The sequence below is a fragment of the Trematomus bernacchii genome, unplaced genomic scaffold (genome assembly GCF_902827165.1).
Source record: "Trematomus bernacchii unplaced genomic scaffold, fTreBer1.1, whole genome shotgun sequence".
NCBI lineage: Eukaryota > Metazoa > Chordata > Actinopteri > Perciformes > Nototheniidae > Trematomus > Trematomus bernacchii.
The window spans coordinates 891,405-912,810 of NW_022987546.1; the positions used below are offsets into that span (position 1 = coordinate 891,405).

At 40.9% G+C, this 21,406-nt stretch overlaps 2 protein-coding genes across 2 annotated transcripts; one reads left to right on the forward strand and one right to left on the reverse strand.

The window, feature by feature from the left end:
• The first annotated feature begins 5,872 nt into the window (after window positions 1–5,872).
• Window positions 5,873–11,479, forward strand: LOC117476251 (transmembrane protein 229B-like). Its single transcript, XM_034122644.1, has 2 exons — window positions 5,873–6,003; window positions 10,785–11,479. The coding sequence occupies exons 1-2, from the start codon at window positions 5,961–5,963 to the stop codon at window positions 11,261–11,263; spliced, it is 522 nt and encodes a 173-aa protein (XP_033978535.1). The 5' UTR covers window positions 5,873–5,960; the 3' UTR covers window positions 11,264–11,479.
• A 342-nt stretch (window positions 11,480–11,821) lies between these two features.
• Window positions 11,822–20,917, reverse strand: haao (3-hydroxyanthranilate 3,4-dioxygenase). The gene is made up of 10 exons (XM_034122643.1): window positions 20,729–20,917; window positions 20,527–20,605; window positions 17,046–17,129; window positions 16,706–16,812; window positions 15,903–15,992; window positions 15,775–15,818; window positions 15,527–15,672; window positions 14,820–14,888; window positions 14,589–14,671; window positions 11,822–13,403 (listed from the first exon to the last, which is right to left on the reverse strand). Exons 1-10 carry the CDS (start codon window positions 20,815–20,817, stop codon window positions 13,331–13,333), a joined length of 864 nt encoding a protein of 287 aa, XP_033978534.1. The 5' UTR covers window positions 20,818–20,917; the 3' UTR covers window positions 11,822–13,330.
• Between the last annotated feature and the right edge of the window lie 489 nt (window positions 20,918–21,406).

Below are 21,406 nucleotides of genomic sequence, written 5' to 3' on the forward strand. Positions count from 1 at the left end.
TGGGCCGGCCGCCACTGGTGGCGAAGTCACGCCCATGTACTTCCGGTCCATGGCACCTTATTTTGGAAAAATTATGTATTGAAGTCAATGAAGAGAGAAAACGTATCTTTCGATCCCGTTTGAATTGTGCCATGAATTACACATATGATGTTTGTCAATCTTAAAAAATCATTTCCATGTCAAAAAAGTCACAGTTTGTCGTAAAACTGTTGAAATATAAGACTATGAAAAATACGTAACTAGAAAGACTACAAATCCCAGAGTCGCGTAAGTGATGTCATAAATGATGTCAAAATTGTTTTCCTGCACTAAATAAGAGATAGCTAAGATAAGATAACTTTAACAAGATGCCTGTGTGCTTAGTACCAGGTTGTTATCATACCAGCAATGGGTCTTGCTCGTTCTTTCGCTTCCCGTCTGATGAAAGGACCAGGAGTGGCTGGATCAAGTTAGCTACCTAGCTAGTAGCAAGCACGTTAGTTAGCATTGCAGCCTTACTCCTAGATTCCACCGGGTCCGTCTGCGCCGCGTTACGGCTGCGCCGCGGTTTTGGTCCGGCCTCCTCCAGCTCAGGCGCGTTTCAGAAGCATTTCAGAAGCGGAGCGTCTTGCCTGCCGGCTCGCAGTTTTTGTTGATTTGGGCATATTTCCTGGACAGGCTACTTTGTACAGACAAAGTTAATAATAACTGTAATATTCCAGTTATAAACGACATGAATCAAAGATGTGTTGCTGTATTTTAGTGGTAAAAATAATATAATTATTCTATATATATAATTTACACAGTGCCTGTAAACCGGAGGAGAACGCTGGCATTTCTCCTCCTACTTGAAAGACTACGGAGGGATAGGGTCTGCAAAATGAGTTTGTGTGTGTGTATATATATTAGGGCTGTCAGTCGATTAAAATATTTAATCGCGATTAATCGCATGATTGTCCATAGTTAATCGCGATTAATCGCAAATTAATCGCACATTTTTTATCTGTTCTAAATGTACCTTAGAGGGATATTTTTCAAGTTTTGAATACTCTTATCAACATATGAGTGGACAAATATGCTTTATATGTTTGTTTATTATCATTTGAACAATGACAAATATTCTCATGAATATTAAACACAACAACCTCTGAACATTACAAATATTCGCCTCAATTCAACCTGGAACCTCTCTCATACAATAATACAATACAGTGTGTGTGTGTGTGTGTGTGTGTGTGTGTGTGTGTGTGTGTGTGTGTGTGGTGTGTGTGTGTGTGTGTGTGTGTGTGTGTGTGTGTGTGTGTGTGTGAATGTGGAGACACTGTGATGGATCGTTGGAGCTATGTGCTAATGTGCAGCTCAAGGCATATGCTCGAACGGGAGCTGCCTGGACGCTGCAATCATGTTGCGCGCACTATCCGTGCTGAGTGTTGGGACTTTTCGTACAATGTCCCACATGCTACCTGCATAAAGTCAAGTGCTCGGCGCAGTTGTCGGCGAAATGTCGCTCCTCTGTTTTCATTGAAACAGCTCCTTATATCCGTTAGCGCAGCTAGCTAGCACCAGATGCTAACAACAACAACAACACGTAAGGTGTGCCTCGCTCGCACCACACATACACACACCCTCCCGGTCCTCCCGATGGCCAGTCCGGGCCTGCCGGGGAGCGTGGAAGTGTGGTCTGCCACAAGCGGGCGGCAGGAGCGGGGCTGTCAGCATCAGCTTGTAGATCAGGCATGGGCAAACTAAGGCCCGCGGGCCATATACGGCCCGTTGGGCTTTTGAATCTGGCCCGCCGAATATTGGTACAAAATTGTCCAAATTATAGTAAAGACCGCATTCATTTTGCCTTTTTCCTGCAATACCCGGCATTTCAGTTGATCCCACTAGATGGCGCACTCTAGACACAATTTACCTTTGCTGGAGTCTGGTCTATTCTCTCAACTGGCCCCACTCGGCAACCCGGCAAGATCCAAGAACCAAATACGTCACGCTTACATTGGAGGGGGTCGAGATTAACCTGAGCAATAACAGTTCATGGCGAGTACGGCGAATACAAGTTGTAACAAGCAGTAGCGCTGAGCAAAGTGACTAGAACGCGACCACACACTTATAAAAAACACATATAAAGTCAGGCAACACTAACCAGGCTTAGTGTGATTCTGTTTATTTGACCTTACTTTAATGACCATCCGTTCACTGTTATTGACCGTTGTGAAGAGGCAGACGTTTTCCTTTTGTTTTATATTATTGCAGCTATCGGATGGAATAAATACATGGGCTACATGTGGCCATCACAAGTAAAATCATAACGAAAACTACGCCGGTAAAATATGCGTGTAGAAAACGGCTTGTGCCACAATATGATAGCAACAAGTAGTCAAGATAGTCTGATTAGCTTCGGTTGCTATGCTAACATCACCTGTAGAATGCCAGAGAAACTTTCATAACAGCGTTGTGATGCCAAACAGCGTTCAGACAAAAACACATTCACTGATGGGGATGGGGGATATTTATCAGCTGCTTGTGTGACAGTCGGACAGTGAATACTTTACAGCAGCCGCTGCCACGAGTTAACAGGAGAATAAACTCCGGTAGACGAGCAGCACTGCAGCAGGCAGTAATGCAGCTGAACCGCATTAATAAACAATGCTCCACGGCACTCTGGAGAATGGTACAAGGTTGGAGAAGTAGTTCTTTAATTTAATCTGGCTTCGTATGATTAAAAACTACCCGACGCAGTCCTCTATTGATTTTGTTGTGAGCGGTGTTGCGGAGAAAATCAGCGACGTAAAACGCTGTGTGGGTCATAAGAAGGCACGTAAATGTTTACGTCATGACGCAAACGATGACGCAATGACGCAATAATTCACCTTTGAACCCGCATCTGTAACAATGAGTGGACCAAAGAAAAGAAAAGTCAACATTGAGTGCCGAGTGTATAATGAGGAGTGGACAGCTAAATATTTTTTTATCGATCTGCTACTGGCCCGGCCCGTCTGTCAAATTTAAAACTCATAGTGGCCCCCGAGCCAAAAAGTTTGCCCACCCCTGTTGTAGATGGTATTTTAAACTCGATGCGCTCTGAAACTACGGGGCGCCCGAGGACAAAAAATACACATACGTTAATCGCGTTAAAATAATTAGTGGCGTTAATTTTTTTTGCGTTAACGCGTTATTAACGCGTTAACTTGACAGCCCTAATATATATATATATATGCTATATATGCTCTGAACGTTCCACTTCCTGCCTGCCCCGACCTTACGTTACGGCTGCGCCGCGACAAAAATAGGATTCGATCCTAATTTTAGAGGAGCCCTGCGCCGAGCCGCTTCTGGGACGCTTCTGGGACGCTTCTGAGCCGTAACGCGCCGCGTGTGGTGGAATAGCACCCATTGACTAGAGTGGCCGCGATCGCCGTGAGCACCGCGGCGCAGCCGTAACGCGCCCGTAACGCGCCCGTAACGCGCCCGTAACGCGCCGCAGACGGACCCGGTGGAATCTAGGGGTTAGCCTTGTCATTTTTATTTGCCTTAACATGAAGTAACATTAAGTAACCCAAAATGTTAAACAGTAAGAGTAGTAGTCATATTTCGTGACCCCGGTGTGATCATTCTATAATACACCATTTAAGCCCGGGGGAGAAATGCTAACGCTAACGCTACATTAGCATCGGCGATCTTTTCTACTTCATGCTATCTGCACAAATGGTTGACATTAAACATTAAAAAGATCAGGCAGTTCAGAGAGAATCAAAGGAAGGCAGGCAGGCAGCTTTGCATGACATTCTTCTGGACGTGTTTCATTGTGGTGATAGTGAGGGTAGTCAATCCCTTTTTAGGCAAGACAGTAGTGACGGCCATCTTGGTGACGTGTGTTGTTGTGCGGGACCAGAGATGTAGTTCATTGAGCGTTTCACACAAAAAAATGTGTTACTTCACAGTTTTGTTTTTTTGACTTGCAAAATTATCTTTTAAATTGACAAACATCATATGTGTAATTCGTGGCACAATAAGATAATCTTTCTCTCTCCATTGACTTCAATACATAATTTTTCCGAAATAAGGTCCCATGGAGGTCCACCGGAAGGGGAGGGACTTTGCCACTCTATACAGAGATGCTGTATGAGAAACCAATGTGAGTTTGGAAAATTGCACAATGTAAATCTATTCTAGTAGACCTCAACAATGGAATTATGATCAGTAGAAATGGCCATGTCATGGGACCTTTAACTGAGATTGTATTCTCATCCCATGTCCTGTCATCTCGTCACCTGATCTTTACCCAATATTCAATGGACTTTCATCCATGACTCAGAGGCCTTGTTCAGACAGCATGCCCAAAAGATATTTCCACAGATTCTCTCGGTGATCTAATCGGATTTCAAAATGTATTTTAGACTGAACGAAGCTAGGATAGGAATTTTTTGTGTAAACCTTGAAGAGAGCGTCCCTCTGGTTTCATTGACAAAAAGCAAATGGGATATTTCCATTGGATACATAAGATAATGTAAGCGATTAAATGAAGAAAAAAAACATTAACTTCTAGGCAAGGGTGCCTTTTAATTTCTGGATTTTAGGACTCATCTAGGATCTAATCATTATTCAGACCAATTGATTTCTGTTTAATTAACTATACCAGTCCCACCCCATATTAATGATAAATAAGGAAAGAGCAACAAGTGAAGGTTCTCTCTGCTCTCTGAGAAAGAGAGGGCTAATTTCACTAACCAAATACTGTTTAGTGGTAATTCAGTTTGTAACAAGGCAGCACACAGAGTCAGCACATCTCAGCACTTTGTGAAGAGTCCGACCTTTGTCAGCTCGATAACTTTATGGTCATTGACTCCCATATAGCGGTGCAGTCCCCCTTCCTAGCCCTAAAGGTGTGTTTGCTAGAATCACTGGACTCTGATCTAAAGATCCACCATTCAACCAACTGTTTTGTTAGAGCACGCACAGAACAAACACACAGGAACCTGCAGTTGCACCGTATCAGGACTGACATCTGCTCTCAGGGACACTTTATGGTCTGTGCATGTGTGAAACTGCTTATTTATATTGAATGTTTATCTGCGTGTTGGCAGCTTTAGTCACGCTGATAGTGATGTAACAGTACATTCTAGTTACTCATAATAGATTTGCAGATAAATGACTAATTCAAATTTGTATGTAGCCTAGTAAGGTATCATACATTTCCTTTCTACATTATCACCTGTTCCAGCTACTAAAATAAACAGACACGATTTAATGAGGGGCAACAATCAATACAAAATATAATTAATACAAAATATAACTGTATTGCATGTTGAATGTATTTATTTTTAATTTTATTTATTAAACTTAGGATTAGTTTTGTCTAGAATTTGTTGTTACTATCGAAAGATATTTAAAAGCCAGAAAATACAAAGATTCTAACGAAATAAACAAACGCAAATTCCACAATAAACACAATATCTGTAATAATAAACACAAATATTAAGGTGGAAGAAATTATTGTTTGTCTAAAATATGATTTCAGATGTCTTACTGTCTGCTGGTAGGTTAAGAACCAACCTTTTAAGACAAGTGTAGTCAAATAGTTTTTTTTTAATACAGAAAATGGAGATGCACCGTAAAAGTTAAGAATAATAGAAGTTGGCCAGTGAGTCCAAATATCCACACTGGGGAGCTTCTCTGACACACCCACCTACTGTGGTTCACTGATTACTGCTCAAAAGAAACCATTCACCCAGCCGCTGTCTCCCACAGAGAGATCAATATTTTTATACATGCACACAGGCGTCTGATCCTCAGGTGGACCAGGCTTTCTCACACACACACACACACACACACACACACACACACACACACACACACACACACACACACACACACACACACACACACACACACACACACACACACACACACACACACACACACACACACAGGGAAGCAGAGGGATTACAAAGGCACAGAGACCCATATGCTGCCCAGGGATGGAGGCGAGAAAGCTAAATGCGAGAAGGAGTAATGACCAAGGTGAGAAATACTATTGTTTCCTGTTAATTATGTTCAGTATTTGTAGAAGGCCATTCTTTGATTCATTATACGACATTTGTTGTCTTTGCATCCTACTCTCGGTTTAAGTCTGCCAAGTGGTGGAATCGGATGCAATGATATTGTGAGACTAATGTTCACTTGACTTTATTTTAAGGAGAAATAATATAATGACAAGGATATCATTAATTTCTACTTATGTGCAATGCCTTGTTTTTTTATGCTGCTGCAACGCAAACATTTCCCAATTGGGATCAATAAAATACATCTTATCTTATCTTATGTCACCAGTTTGATTTGTTGTTGGTATATGGTTACATGTATGTATTGTAGTTGAGAGTGGAAACCTGTTGAAGATTTTCAAAGCCTTTAACTTGTTAAGCTGGGCTATTAGCCTTTTAATCCACATAAGAGCATGCACACTAAGAAACGCTGTGTGTCCTGTGGCGGAGGAAGGGAACCGGACTGTATATGCTCTCAAAGCGTTATCATGGGGAAGAATATAAAAAAAGAAATAATAAAGCTGACCAAATGTAATATAATTTAAATGTATCTTTCTTTTGTTAAACACACAAATTAAGATTATTTTGAAAGAAGAAAACATTATTGTTGGCAGTAATTTTTAAAACAAAGTGTAAAAAAGGGGTTTTTACATGGTTAAAACAGGAACAAATCATTCCAGGACTGTTCACGGACCAACCATGATCACCATGTTTTGCATTTATTGGTCAAAAACAGAACTCATAATCCTAATGTCAACAGACCTGTGGACCCAGCACTAAAATTCAAAACACGTGATGATATCCGCCCTATTAATACAGGCAGTAACGACAGGCAACCACAACTGTACATATACAGTGTGTCATTCAAATGTAAATCAATGTCATGAAACACAATGCTACAGTATCTAAGGCCGATTTGATCTTAGTTATGAGTTTAGAAACATGCATCCTCTGTTCCTGTGTAACTTTTCAACTGCATGCTTGACTGTATTAGACTTAATGGTCAAAGATTAACTGACAGGGCTGCACCTGTCATGTAATGGTAAGCTATTGAAATTCTGATTCCATAGATGTGTCTCCCATCACCCAAAACCCCTGACTATTCTCTCAACTCAGTATTTACATTCTTATATTCAAAGAAAATCAGTAATATCTTTAAAAACTACAAGTCCCTGTCTATCAGCTGTGCACCGTTATGGGGTAAATAAAGCCTATCTACCAATTGGATCAAATATAAAAGTCAGCCGAATTACTATTGATACTGCAAGGAGACGTATTGTGTGAAGAGAAATTGAAGATGTTGTTTAATTGCTGATATATTTATGATCCACGTCACGTATTCAGTTTCGGCGGCATTTCTTCCAGTTTGTCCAGAAGTCTTCGGCCCAATCCCAAACCATGCCCTACACCCTACCCCTACACACTACCCCTCCGTGACGGAGTGAACTCCATGGAGTGACACTCGCAGCTCAATGAGGCTCCCTCCTGTCAGATGGAGGGAGTAAATACAGCGGCAAGCTTTGGGACAAACTCCCCTCTCTCCGGCAGAAACAGGAAATGCCGTAACTGTATGTAACAACGGTTTCAAATCAGCATCTCTTAGACAAAAGATGTAAATGAATAACTAAGATAAAACTCCAAACATCTTTAATTGTGTTACTTTTTTGTAAAGCTCTTTTAGTTTTAAACCTGATGTTTATAAGCTTCTTAATTTTTGCAACAGTCTGTAAATATACACAACTTTATAATAAAATGCACACATTTACCTTTTTCTAGACTAAACACAGGTATGATCCTAAGTTAAAAAAAATATGAGGTTATCATGAGGTTCTTAACATCGCAGTTTATCAGTGGATGTTTGCTGGAACTACTTGTAAACGGCATGTTTCCTGACGGACACACACAGCGTTGAGACCGGTCAGGTAGAGACCAGTCTCAAGTCAGCACCGATGCAGACTCGCTATTTGAGGGCTTGATAACCCACTCCCCCTCCACACCGCTCCACACTCGTTGGTTTCAAGGTTCAAGGTTCAAGGTTCTTTATTTGTCATACGAACATAGCTACAGAGTAGTTATGTCGATGAAAATCTTAGGTCACAGGATAGGTTTGGAACAGCACTTAATCTGGCGGACCCTCCGCGCGAACATGCAAACGGAGGGGTAGTGTGAAGGGGGCGGTTTGGGATTGGGCCTGTTAATCAGGGCTCTATAAATAGAGAACTACGGCAGATGTGTAATATTTAATGCAGCCCAACCGTGTATTACAATGCCGTTATGTGATGACTTTCAAAGAGAAAAGCAAGCACACGTGGAATAAAGTATTATTTAATTTTTTTTTTTTATGTTTTCGGATTTCACATCGCATAAACACCATATCCCAACGTGCATTGCGGCTAAAACATCCAATCACCAAGCTTCAACGATAGCTGAGGATTATGGGTAGTTCGATGTTTTAGCCTATCAAAACCTCTGAAAAAAGAAATCGAAAGGGAAAAACCTATGGGAAAAACACAAAAGCAGTGTACACAATTTAAACCAATGAATGTCGTGTAATTAACAAGGATAAACTGATGTTTTTTGGTGGATGAGTACTGCAGATATCACTGTTAAATCATTTGATCATTGGTTTTATTATGAAAACTTCGAGACCGAAAATACTGTTTTCACCCTGTGAGGGTTGACGCTAACTTTACATGGACGCTGCCGTTACACGTTCTTCTGGCGAGACCTCAAATCATCTTCGTAATATCTATCAAACTATATATCCTACACATCCACTGGACGTGAATTCTAAAAGTACAATATACACTTCTCGCTAAAAATCTAATCAAAAAGCATTTTAGGATTTTCCAGAGAGGGTTATTTGTGAATATACGACCCTCCGGAGCGTTTGCAGTCAACGGGAGCACTAGAGGTCGAAAACTTTAAAACGTGATTATAGGTCGTAATAAGCGCATGAACAATCGACCTATTTGGTCATAATAAGCACTTGAACAATCGACCTATTTGGTCGTATGAGTTGGAGGACTTGTTGGAAAAAAAACTAGGGTGTTAATAACGCGTTAACGAAAAAGAAAATTGAACGCCACAAATTATTTTAACGCGATTAACGCATGTGTATTTTTTGTCCTCGGCCCACCCCGTAGTTTCAGTGTGCATCGAGTTTAAAATACCATCTACAAGCTGATGCTGACAGCCCCGCTCCTGCCGCCCGCTTGCAGCAGGTCCACGCTCACCGGAGACTATAGAGAACCGCAGTGACGCGTCCTAAAACCCGGAAGTAAACTCCTTCCGGTTCCTTCATCAAAAACCAATGCAATTTCTCCATAGGATTTTGAAAAATAGCTCGAAATAAGGTCTGTGGTTGACACACATTTAAGAGACGGATCACGTTTTGTTCAGCCGGATAATATCCACATGTCTACCCTACTTTTATAATTTTCGAATCATAAATCTAGTCGCCAGAAGCAAAATGCTAACGTTATGCTATAAACGAACTACAGCAGGGTCGCTGCTTCAACGTCACGCCAACTTAAGATCCATATTAAAAACTGCAGATTCAAAATTGTACAAGTTGAAGCGTTTGTTTTAACAGTTTGCAAGAGCGCAGGTACTTGCTTTCAAGCAGAACAGGGCAAACAAACTTAGCGGGAGTGTTTACGTGTTCGGTGTAATGACGTAAAACGGCCTCGACAACTTCTGTAGTCCTATTCAGCCACATGTTAACAACCATCGTTTTTCAGACACGTAATCTCTTCAAAAATCACCAGTGCTACACTGCTGATGTATTTAATGTCGTAGAACAAAACGTGATCTGTCTCTCCAATTTGTGTCAAACACAGACCTTATTTCAGCTATTTTCCAAAACCCTATGGAGAAATCCCATTGCTTTTTGTCGAAGGAACCGGCAGTGGTAAAAATGCTAACTTACTTCCGGGTTTTAGGACGCGTCACTGCGGTTCTCTATTGGACTTCACTCAGTAATGACAGTTACCTCGGGGTCACAGTGCCTTATTTTGACACACAGTGGGAACTTCAGTCTCATGCTTTGACAGTTATGAAAATAGAGGAGCGGCATTTCGCCGACAACTGCGCCGAGCACTTGACTTTATGCAGGTAGCCAGACAGTGGGACATTGTACAAAAAGTCAGCACACTCACCACGGATAGTGCGCGCAACATGATTGCAGCGTCCAGGCAGCTCCCGTTCGAGCATATGCCTTGAGCTGCACATAGCTCCAACGATCCATCACAGTGTCTCTCCACACACACACACACACACACACACACACACACACACACACACACACACACACACACACACACACACACACACACACACACACACACACACACACACTTTGTATTGTATTATTGTATTTAAAACAGATTAAAAAATGTGCGATTAATTTGCGATTAATCGCGATTAACTATGGACATCATGCGATTAATCGCGTTTAAATATTTTAATCGACTGACAGCCCTAAAAAAAACACAATTTGTGGGCTTATGGGTTTTGTTTGTCCAATTCTTTTTTTAGGCCCTGTTGTAAACATTGACAGACAATCAACTGAGACTTTAGGAAGTTACTGCTACCAGCTAGCAAAGCGATGGCACATAACACCTTTCCATTTTCCCTGTACACTAATTATTCAAACTTTAGTATATTTCAAAAACATAAATCATCTTTGCTTATGGTCCAAAAAGCAGGTCAGTGTACCATAATGTTTGTTTTTGTGAACATTGTGTTCCTTTATAACAGGAAGTGGTTTTGAAGATGAAGCCCCACCACATGGGAGCCTCCCAGGTCGTCCTCTCTCTGCTGTAGCTCGTCTGTACGTGTACGCGCTTCATGGCTGCCTGTGCGAGGTGGCCTTCACTGCAGTGTGGGACTGGTGCAGCACCGCGGACAGGAGGCTGGCGGGCCACAGCAGCTTGTGGGCGCTGCCTATGTACGCCATTGCTATCTACCTCATTGAGAGCCTGAGAGAGCGGCTGCTGGCTCGGCGTCTTCCGCTGCCTCTGCGTCTGGCAGCCTACACCATGTTCATCTACCTGTGGGAATTCAGCTGGGGGGTGGGGCTGAGTCTGCTGGGGGCCTGTCCATGGGACTACTCAGGTTTTAGGTACAACCTGGGAGGACTGGTGACTCTGGAATATGCAGTGCCCTGGACTGTGGCGGCGTTTATGGCTGAGCAGCATGTGATCAGGAACACTCTGAGGATACGACTGTTCAACTGAACTGATAATAATCTGGAATACTGCACTTCCAAAAAACTACAATGTAGTAACATAATTTCAGGAACAACACCACACTATTGTGCTTTTTTATTTGATGTTTTAAGTTAAAATGGTGATTCATTAAAGCTGACAACATTTTCTGTATTTCTTTTATCACAGACCAAAACAAGACTGGTGGATTGGTAGACTAATGTAAATAAATGATTTTAAGGAATAGTGTTGCGTTTTGGGAAATATGCCTTCTTACACACACACAGAGCCGAGCTTGAATGAAACACAGAGACCCAGAAGTAGTTGTACTGTACTATATCATATTATCTTCGATGGCTTTACTGTATAATCAGTATAACAGATGAACAGATTGCCACTGGGCTTTCATCTAAACACACAGCCACGTAATGACAACAAAACAAAGGTCGGGGGTCATTGGTCAAGCAACACACCAATCAAAGAGCAGCAGTGAGCACACCTCAGGCTATGTTTTATATTTGTATTCTTTATTTCTGATTTATTTGACACAAAAAACATTTAGTGGAAACGTTTTCACTTGTATTATGATTTTTTTTTTTTTAAACGGCAAAGTGGCAAGGCTTGCCTGCCCTGCGTTGGGGGGCACAGTGACTCATTTGGGGGGGCATGGCCCGCGAATGACCCAACCATGACGCCGACCCTGCCCTCATTACTTCAGCTTGTAGTTAAAGGTCCCCTATTATACTCTTTTTCATCAATATATTATAGGTCTCATATATATACAAAACATGTCTCTGAAGTGTTTGGCTCGAATGATTCTGTGTCTTTTACTTTAGATGAAAATAGGGTGCTACTCCCAACGCCCTTCTGCGAGATATTTGGTTAAAAAGAACACACTGGTGCTCTAGGAGGAGATTCAGGTGATAAGGGGTTACCTTGGTTGGTTATTGGCTAATGGTTACACTAGCCAAAAAATCATTATGACATCATATACAGTAGTGGTCCAAATCTGATCAGCTGATTTTCAGACAGGTTTTTATATAATCTCTTTACACAGATGGGACACATGTTTATGTATAAAAGACGTGAAAAAGTGGATTTTACATAATAGGTGACCTTTAAGTCCTGGTTTTTTACTTTTTTAGGATCCTTGGATGTTGTTCTTTCGAAAGTTCTGTTTTGCCTGGATTACCTGAAGTTAAAGGTATTTACTGTTGAATCTTCCTGACATGCATTTGGGTCAACCATACTTCACTCTCTGTGACACAGGTAGGCTACTACTCACATTTCTCATCATCTTATGGATATATCTATAATTTCCCTCAGAAATAGGTCTCCCTTGATTCAAATATGTGAGTGAATGAGCTATTCTCAATTCAGCCATTTCAGATAACAGAAAGCGTAGAAAGTATGCCTTAGACAAATGGGAATCTCTGTTTATTTATTTTTTGTTGTGTGTGGTGTGGTAATTCCTGTCTGAAAAAGTTAATTTCGTTTTTACATCATGCGTCCACAACCACACATATGTATTTATTATTAAGTCTGCAGCCAGTACACAGTTTTATATTTAAAACAAATCACTAAAATCATGCCTAGTCAGTTCTGTTTTTTATTCTTGGCAAGCCCCTTATAAATGCATGGTGTTGATTTAACAAGACACTGGCACCTGAACGTGGCATGCATGCAATACATATATTTCATTTGAAAACATTCATAACACTTTTTTACTTACAAAGAAAATCTACACAATCTATCAAAAACATGGCAGTTGGACTGGGAGGCTTTTTGACACGGTTCCTGTAAAAAAACTGAGTCCATAATGTAACGCCTACCCAATGCTTTAAGGGGGAAAAAATAGGAAATGTGGTCATTTGGGAAGCGAAACTCAAAAAGGGGAGAATCAGGAAGAACATTATTATTTATTTTTTAAATAATCACAATTTATCTCTATTGATTTATTTAGTGTAATTTCTCTCATAAGTGAGCTGTAGTTATACACCACAGGCAAATAATTGGGTCCATTAGGAACCGGCATGCCTTAAACAGGCACTGACTGCACTCGCACATTTATTGTGTGTGTGAATGGCCGTGTGATGTTCAGGGTCTCTTCCGCTCAGGGTTTTGGACCACAAACAGAGCAACAGTCCCTTCATCTCTCTGCCACTGGTACCTGCAGGAGAAGAAACCAAGTACGATTACTACTCACACCATACTGGACCGATTTCCCGAAATTGTTGGCCCATTATTCACATACACAAAACATTGTTAGAAATAAGTTCCAGGTTGAAGAATACTAATAGGCGCTTTCACACCGGAGTACTTTTCCCAGGAACTAGGCCGATAGTTCTTGGGATTTTGGTTTCACACCAAAAATATCTGGAACTAGAACCTAGTTCGCGCTAACCTTTTCACCCCCAGATAGTTCCTGCTAGAGAGGTGGTACTTTCCTGGGGAGGAAATGGTTCGTGGGTGTGTCGGCCACACTAACAATTTCTGATTGGCTGGGCGAATTGCAAAACCACGCCCCGTAAAACTCAGAAAAGTTTTGTGAAGCCGCCATTTTATTTGCTTGCATTAGCATTATTAGCATTAGCCCAGCGCACCAACGGAGAGAGACTAACTTATGGCAACACAAAAGAAAACATGGGAGCGGTGGAGTGATGAGGAGGTGCCGGCGCTTCTGGCGATTTACTCGGAAGACGCTACCCAGCAGCTTCTACTGAAGCCAACTCCGGGGGACTTCGGGTGGCAGTATACGCCGTGAAGTTGTTTGCGGCCTGCCAGTAAACCCAAAGCAGAAGAAGAAGAAGTGACGTCAGCGGCATTTGCGTAATCCTCCCTAACGGTATGTCCACACGGCAGCGTCGCGTGCTTCAACGGAGACGCTTCCGATTCACTTTGAATGGGGTGACGTCACGCTTTGCCGAACTGCATTGTGGTTCCGTCGCGTCGCTTTGCATCCGTTGCTCGCTTCGAAAGTTGAGAAAAGTTCAACTTTTCAAGCGTCGACGGAAGCGCCAGCCAATCAAATCATATGCCAGTACAAGCTCTAGCCAATCAAACCGCGTGCTTGTGTGTCCGGGGCGGGAGATTAATGTGATTGGTTGTTGGTCGCACGCCAAACACGCCCACCGGCAAGCTTCAACGCGACGCTGCCATGTGGACGTACCGTCAGGGACTTATTCCGGTGTGAACACGATCTACAGGACAGTTCCAGGGACTAAAGAGTTCGGGGGGACTAAGTACCGGGGACTAAGTACCGGGAACCAAGTACCGGGAACCAAGTACCGGGAACTAAGTACCGCAAAGTACTTTGTGTGAAAGCGGCTAATGTTTCTCCTTAATATTTACTCACTGGCTTTGTTCAGGAATGAGCAAACTGTGTCCTGCAGCTAGAAGGAACTCCTGCTCATTCAAAGTTACCCTTGAGGATCCCTCCTGTGAGATGAGAGGTTGTTAACACAGGGTTTGGTTATCACACATATGAGCAAACGCTACATCGTACTCAGGGATGGCAGCATCTGAACAGCACTGAGAGTCTGTTTGGAAGCTACAGAAGGAACACACCATGAAGCGAACAACATACCATCTGCCAAACCCACGCATCAGTTATCCGTACTGACGTCTCGTTGCGCCCAGGTCCATACACTATCACCTGTCACAAGAGAGAGAGAGCATTAGTGCAGCACATCACATCTGCTCATATTCAATAGTCAATGAATATCCAGTACTTAACAGCCAAGCTTTGTCATGGTAATTCACCACAGGCATGACGATTCCAAAATCTCACTTTGCTTTAACAAAACATTTCATTACAGCATTAGGAAATAAATTATTGGAAAATACACAAGAACTAGATGTTGTTTACATTTCCACCGGTAGCAATAGTTTTTATACAGTACCAGGATTTTTCTGTAAGACCTGAAGTACATCTAAACAAATGTTGCTTATTTTAATTATTTTAATCTGTACTTAGAAGATCTTTTAAATGTCTGTTGGTATGAAAATGCATGTTAAAAAGGTAGTTTTCCCTTATATGAATAGAGGTTCTATGCATCGAGGGTGTTTTATGTTTTACAGATTGTGAAGCCCCTTTGATTTTGGGCTACATAAATAAATATTGACTTTGCTTAATTTAATTAGCTTTATAAGATGTGCCGTAGCAAAATTGACTATTGCTTTTTAAATCAGCAACTATCTGATCAAATGATAAGTATACAAGATTGAAAAACTTAGCCATGTTGAAAGTGGAAAACCTTTATAAAAACATGTCTGAATACATGTTCGTAGTACCTCGGTCTCAAACTGATCCCCGAACATGTCGATGGGGCTGCCGCTGGCCAGGGTCGGCCTCTGGGTGTTCAGCCAGTCTTTGAAGGAGAAGGGTGACATCACCTTCATCGTGTTCATCTGGAATGGAGGGTCTCTGAACACATCATCTGTTCATCCAAAAATAACCATGACGACAACAGATTACGGGTGATAAGACTTTAGATCAGAAATAAGGATTAAGAATCACAATAAATCTCAGAACATCTTACTTGCATCAGGCTTTCCTGTTTTGCACTGCTTTGATGCCATGAACCTGAAAGTAAAACAAATAAACCAGAATTAACAAACTTAATTCAAAGAAATGGATTTGAAGGAACCAATGAGTAGGATGTCTTACTCTTTGATGATTGGCACCAGTTGGGTTCCGAGGTTCTCACAGTAGAACCATTTCTCGAACAGGGGATACGTGGTGTTGTCAACATAGTACCTGAAGGCATCAACAAAGGCTAATGTTAATGCTGCTCTTACATATGACATGTCTGTTGTGTTTATTTGGACACAGGAAAAATAAAGTATTTTGATTGTACGCCAATGTACAGTTATTTTCCACAGTTTTTATGAGTTCCAAATGCAGTTGTCACAACTAAAATGTATTAACTTTGTTTCTTGTTTTTTGTCCAAACAATTGTCATTATTTTTGCTAAACTACCTAAACTATAGAAACATGGCTTGCAAGACATTCAAGACATGAGTGCGATTCCAGATCAGCGTCATCTGCTCACAATATTTCAAAATTATTCCCAATAAAGAGAACTGATAAGAAAAATGATATTGTTTTGTACCAAAATCATGTTGGTTAACCTTAACAAAAAAATAGCATAAAGCGGTCAAGGGCTCGAAAAACAAAGTTAAGGACTTGTGACTTGACTTGGGACTTGAATATACAGACATGAGACTTTAATTTGAATTGTAAAACAATCAATGGCTCTTCTTAACCTCAGAACTGCTCTTTTGTATCAAAAAGCACATGAACACAATTGAGAAAAGCTGGTCTCTAAAGTTTAGATTTTCCTGGTAGGCTATATCAATTGGGTTAATTTGTCAGGATCTTTTTCCTCTATTCCCTGATATGATCTGCTTAAAAAGAGATGTGGAACAAAGGAAAGACGAGAAGGGAGAAGAAGATGTACGATATTTAACCTCAGGCAGTCGTTCTCCATCAGCAGACGTCTCCTCTCCACCACCAGTCCCACAGTGTTGGCCTGTCTCTGGGGGGAGTGGGGGGTCCTCGCTGGCAGAAGGAACATCTTTGAATGAAGAAAAATATCATGATTGAAGGAGACACACATTGGAGCATTGTAACAAGACTAGTTTATTTTGATAAGAAGAACATCCTTAACCACAGAAAGAGGCAGAGACAAACTGTATTGCACTGCCTTAAGATTAACTCCACTATTATAATAATAATATGTAGTATTTGACTTATTATGAAGGATATAACTTTACCAAAACGAAAAAACAGAACCCTATTCGAGCTCACCTCTCCCTCCTTGATGTTCACATCCTTGTGAATCCCGTTTTCTATCACCTTCAGACACATGTCTCCCTTCACCTGGTAGAAGAGCTGTTAAATATATAGACAAAAGAAGAAATAGTGCTAGATTAAAGGGGAACTATATTTTTGGATTCCTGTGTGCTCGGGAGTCCTATCTGCATATTTTGGGGGGGAAAGTATTTTGTGACTCCAGAGGAAGCTTTGTGAACTCTGATACATTTCTTCAGGTGATTGAGTCAGCAGAGAGTTAGGTTGCGGTCGAATAGTCCATTTAGCTTAGGAACCTTCCTAACAGAGTGAAATGACCCGGAAGTACCTCAGTGGCAGCCATGATAAGTGCCGTTCGAATTCTCTAAATGAAAGGAAAGGAGGTTTCAAACTTCCTTTATCACCTCCTTTAGCTTAGGAACCACTGGACCTCCCTTTACAAAAGGAGAGGAGAAAATGCTGCCCCACAATGCCTTGCGGCCGCAGCATTTGCCGTCACACAACAGTCGGCCGTTCACGGAAACAACCGATTATGACCGAGAAATTATATCATGAAAGTTACGGTGCTTATTAAGCATTTTAAAACGTATGTGGTAAGTTGCCAAAGTGCTTTGTTTTGAACGTTCATCAGTATTATAATCATAAGGAGAAATATGAACGTTACTTTTTACTGAAATGATCAAATAAAGTCAACATTTCACAGTCTTTACTGAGCTGTGTGGGGTTTGTTCAACTTTTAAAAGATGTTTGAATGGTGATATACACAGTGATAGATGTTAAGGACTAACGTTTATAATAAATACATTTGTATTGATTTTAAGATCTTTTCATAGTTCATACAATAATACGTATTGGGATCATTTGTATTAATGTGGAACGGAGGGAGAGGGTGACGAGCATAAATTTCACTTTCCTTTTTTATTTCAATTCCAACTTTGGTCATGAAGAATATGTTTCTCTGTTGTCCACGTTCATAAGGCATAAAACAACAGCATCAGAGCACGGTGCAGAGTCTCTAGATGAGTTTACAGTAGTCCCTCGTTCTTATTATACATCCATGTTGTAGTCCGCTGTATAGAAAACTGTAGTTTCCATAGTTTCCACACAGCAGCAGGCGCACATTTATGACGTCCGCTGGCGCATCATAAACACGTTGGATAGTGAAAGTGCAGTCGGATTCTCTAAAGTACCGCAGTCTCTTCTCCTAAGTCCTTTTGAATTCTCCTATCCACTATCCCTTAACCCCGTGACGTTTCACACAGAGGTCAAGGGATAGACGATAGGGTTAGAATTTAGGAGCTGATTTTTTGACTATTCGACTGCAACCTTATAGAAAGAAGTAAATGTAGCTGACCTCTGTAGCTCGTAACTCTCCTTTAATTGCATTGTGGGTAATATAGGCACCACGTTTTGACAGTGAAGATAAATGTTCTGGTACTGCTGGATCAATAACACCATTATATTATAAGACTTGATCAGAGAAATATAAATTAACTTAACACAAGTTTCAATATTGACATACATGTGTCAAGTTCATTACACCTGACATCATCATTAATTCATTATGGAGACAGTCCATTTTCAAAATAATTAAAGATTTATTGAATTACAATTAAAGGTAGGTAATTTTGGAGAAACCAGCTTGAGTGCGCTAGAATTTGAAAATACACAGCCGGAGAAAATCTGTTACTTCCTTACAGAGCCCCTCCTCCAACACACACGAACACGCACATGACCAATGAGGGCACGAGATAAGTTTGTGCACAGATGGAAGGCTGACAGGCAGGTAGGCCATCCAGTTATTTTAGCCGGGCCGGCTAAAATGATTGGTCGTGCTTTTTACAGTACTACGGCTTCCACAGATGAAAATTTGTTATGGATTTTTTGTCAAAGCACTTAAGATATTCATTGCTATCGAGATGTTAAGAGCATTCCATGGAATATAACAAAAAGTGTATCTCGAGCCGGTTTCTCAAACTTACCTACCCCACCTTTAAAATTGACCTATCATGCTATATTTGAATAATATAGTGTAGGACCATACCTATATAAGGCATATTTATACTTTTTTTTTTTCAAAATACCAAACAGATCATGCATTTTAGCAGCGTCTCCAGCGCTTTCGAACGGCAATGGCCGTGGCTGTCTCCTCCTGATTGGTGGAGTTGGCCCAATAGCCGTAGCGCCACCGTCCTGACGTCAGGACAGTGTTCAAATCTGGATCAGTTTTTATCAGATCCGTTGCAGCCCCTTTTTTAGAGATTTGGGTATGGAGGAAAATAGAGAGGGTTGTGTTTTCTGACACTTGGTGAGTTCCCTGGAACACCGGGGACACATATTCATGTATAAAAGACGTACAAAAGTGCATTTTGCATGATAGGTCCCCTTTAAGATAAGATGTACTTTATTTGATCCAAAATCTGGAATTGTTATCGTTGCAGCATTTGATAAAAAAAACAAGGCATTGCACATAATTAGAAATTAAAAAGTAGAAAATAAACAATTATATAGCATGTATGTAATATTATAAATAAAACTGAATTGTAAAAGTAATATGTTACATTTCCCTGTGAAAATAAGGCATACAAAATATGTGATTAAATGCTATTCAGCAAACACAACGGCGGAGCTGCAAACATTATTGAAGTAACAACTACTACTGTTAGTCCAGGAAACATAGGCCTACTGTGTGAACCAAGGCCTAAACAAAGACCCAAGTTTACCCAGTAAGCTGTTTATATGTGAAGGAAGCGCCATCTCATAGTAAAATCCTGGGCTGCAGTCAAATAGTCCAAAAATCAGCTAATCGTCTATTCCTATCGTCTATTCCTTGACCTCTGTGTGAAACGTCACGGGGTTAAGGAATAGTGGATAGGAGAATTCAAAAGGACTTAGGAGAAGAGTGCTTTGAGAATCGACTGCACTTATCCGACGTATTTATGATGCGCCAGCGGACGCCATGAATGTCTGCTGTGGGGAAAACTACAGTTTTCTATACGGCGGACAACTGTAAACTCATCTAGAGACTCTGCACCGCGCTCTGATGCTGTTGGTTTATGCTTTATGAACGTGGACAACAGAGAAACATATTCTTCATCACCAAAGTTGGAATTGAAATACAAAAGGAAAGTGAAATGTATGCTTGTCACCCTCTCCCTCCGGTCCACATTAATAGATCAGCCACTGGGATTGGTTAGGTTTCTGGCTGGAATTCGGTAGGTAGATGGGCATCTAGATGGCTACATCTGTACTTTGATCCTGTAAACTTCAGTCAAAATCAACAGTGGCTGGTGGAGTTTGCCCTTTGTGGCAGAAGCTTTTTGAAGCACAACCAAAGGCTAAAATGTTAACTCTCTTATCTCCCACTACTGAGTATATGGAATGGCTGGGACCAGTGATGCTCAAAGGATTTTGAAGTTAGCATCCAATCATCTATGTTTGAAATAGAAAATGTATGCAGAATAAAAAAAGCAGTTACCTCCTCTCCTTCCTCAATATGATAATCCTTCCTTGTATTTGGACCTCCAACAAACATGATAATCAACTGGGAGAAATGCCTGAAGAAAAGGGTATTAAAGACAAGCTTATACTCAATACCCTCAAAGAGACAATAGAACTCCATAAGTGGTTAAAACATACACACATAACAATGTGGCTTTAATAAAAGTAAAATTACTCACATGAGCTTGTTGCACACTGGTGGCAGAAAGGCATTCTCATTCTGTGTGATCCAGTTTCTCACATTCACAAGAGGAGGACTGCTGCTCATTTTTAAAACTAATTGTGCTTTGTGCTAAAGTGTTAAGCTTCTCTTATAATCTGCTGCCTCGACCAGTATAAACAATGTGACTGATATACCAGTAGTCCAAAATACAGAAGTTCAAGTAAGCCAAAGGGGAGGAGCTCTGTTCAGACAGATGAAAGGTTGCTTGCTCTTTCATAATCAGTAACTTTGATTTGTCCTGCAGTGACTCTGCAGGCAGAATCCATGAAATTCAACATTACAAATGTAACATTGAGAAACAAACAAAAATAATAATAATTGCACAATATTTTCTACTTGGCGAAACATAAACCTTTAGGTGTAAATGCATAGAGTACATCCATGTTTTTACCACATTTAGTTAGATATTTGGGTATGAAATCATGATGAGCAAAGACTACGGAAAGCGATTCAAAACACAGTGTTATATTGATTGATCTTTTATAATGCGTCATATTTGACAAGGAATGTAAACAATGTGACTGATACAAGACTTTCAAATCAGAAGCTGGAATAGTCCAAAGGTGGGGGTGGGGGGTTTCTATTCCCTGGACAGAAGAAGGGTTGCTTGCACTTTCATAATAAGTCACTTAGC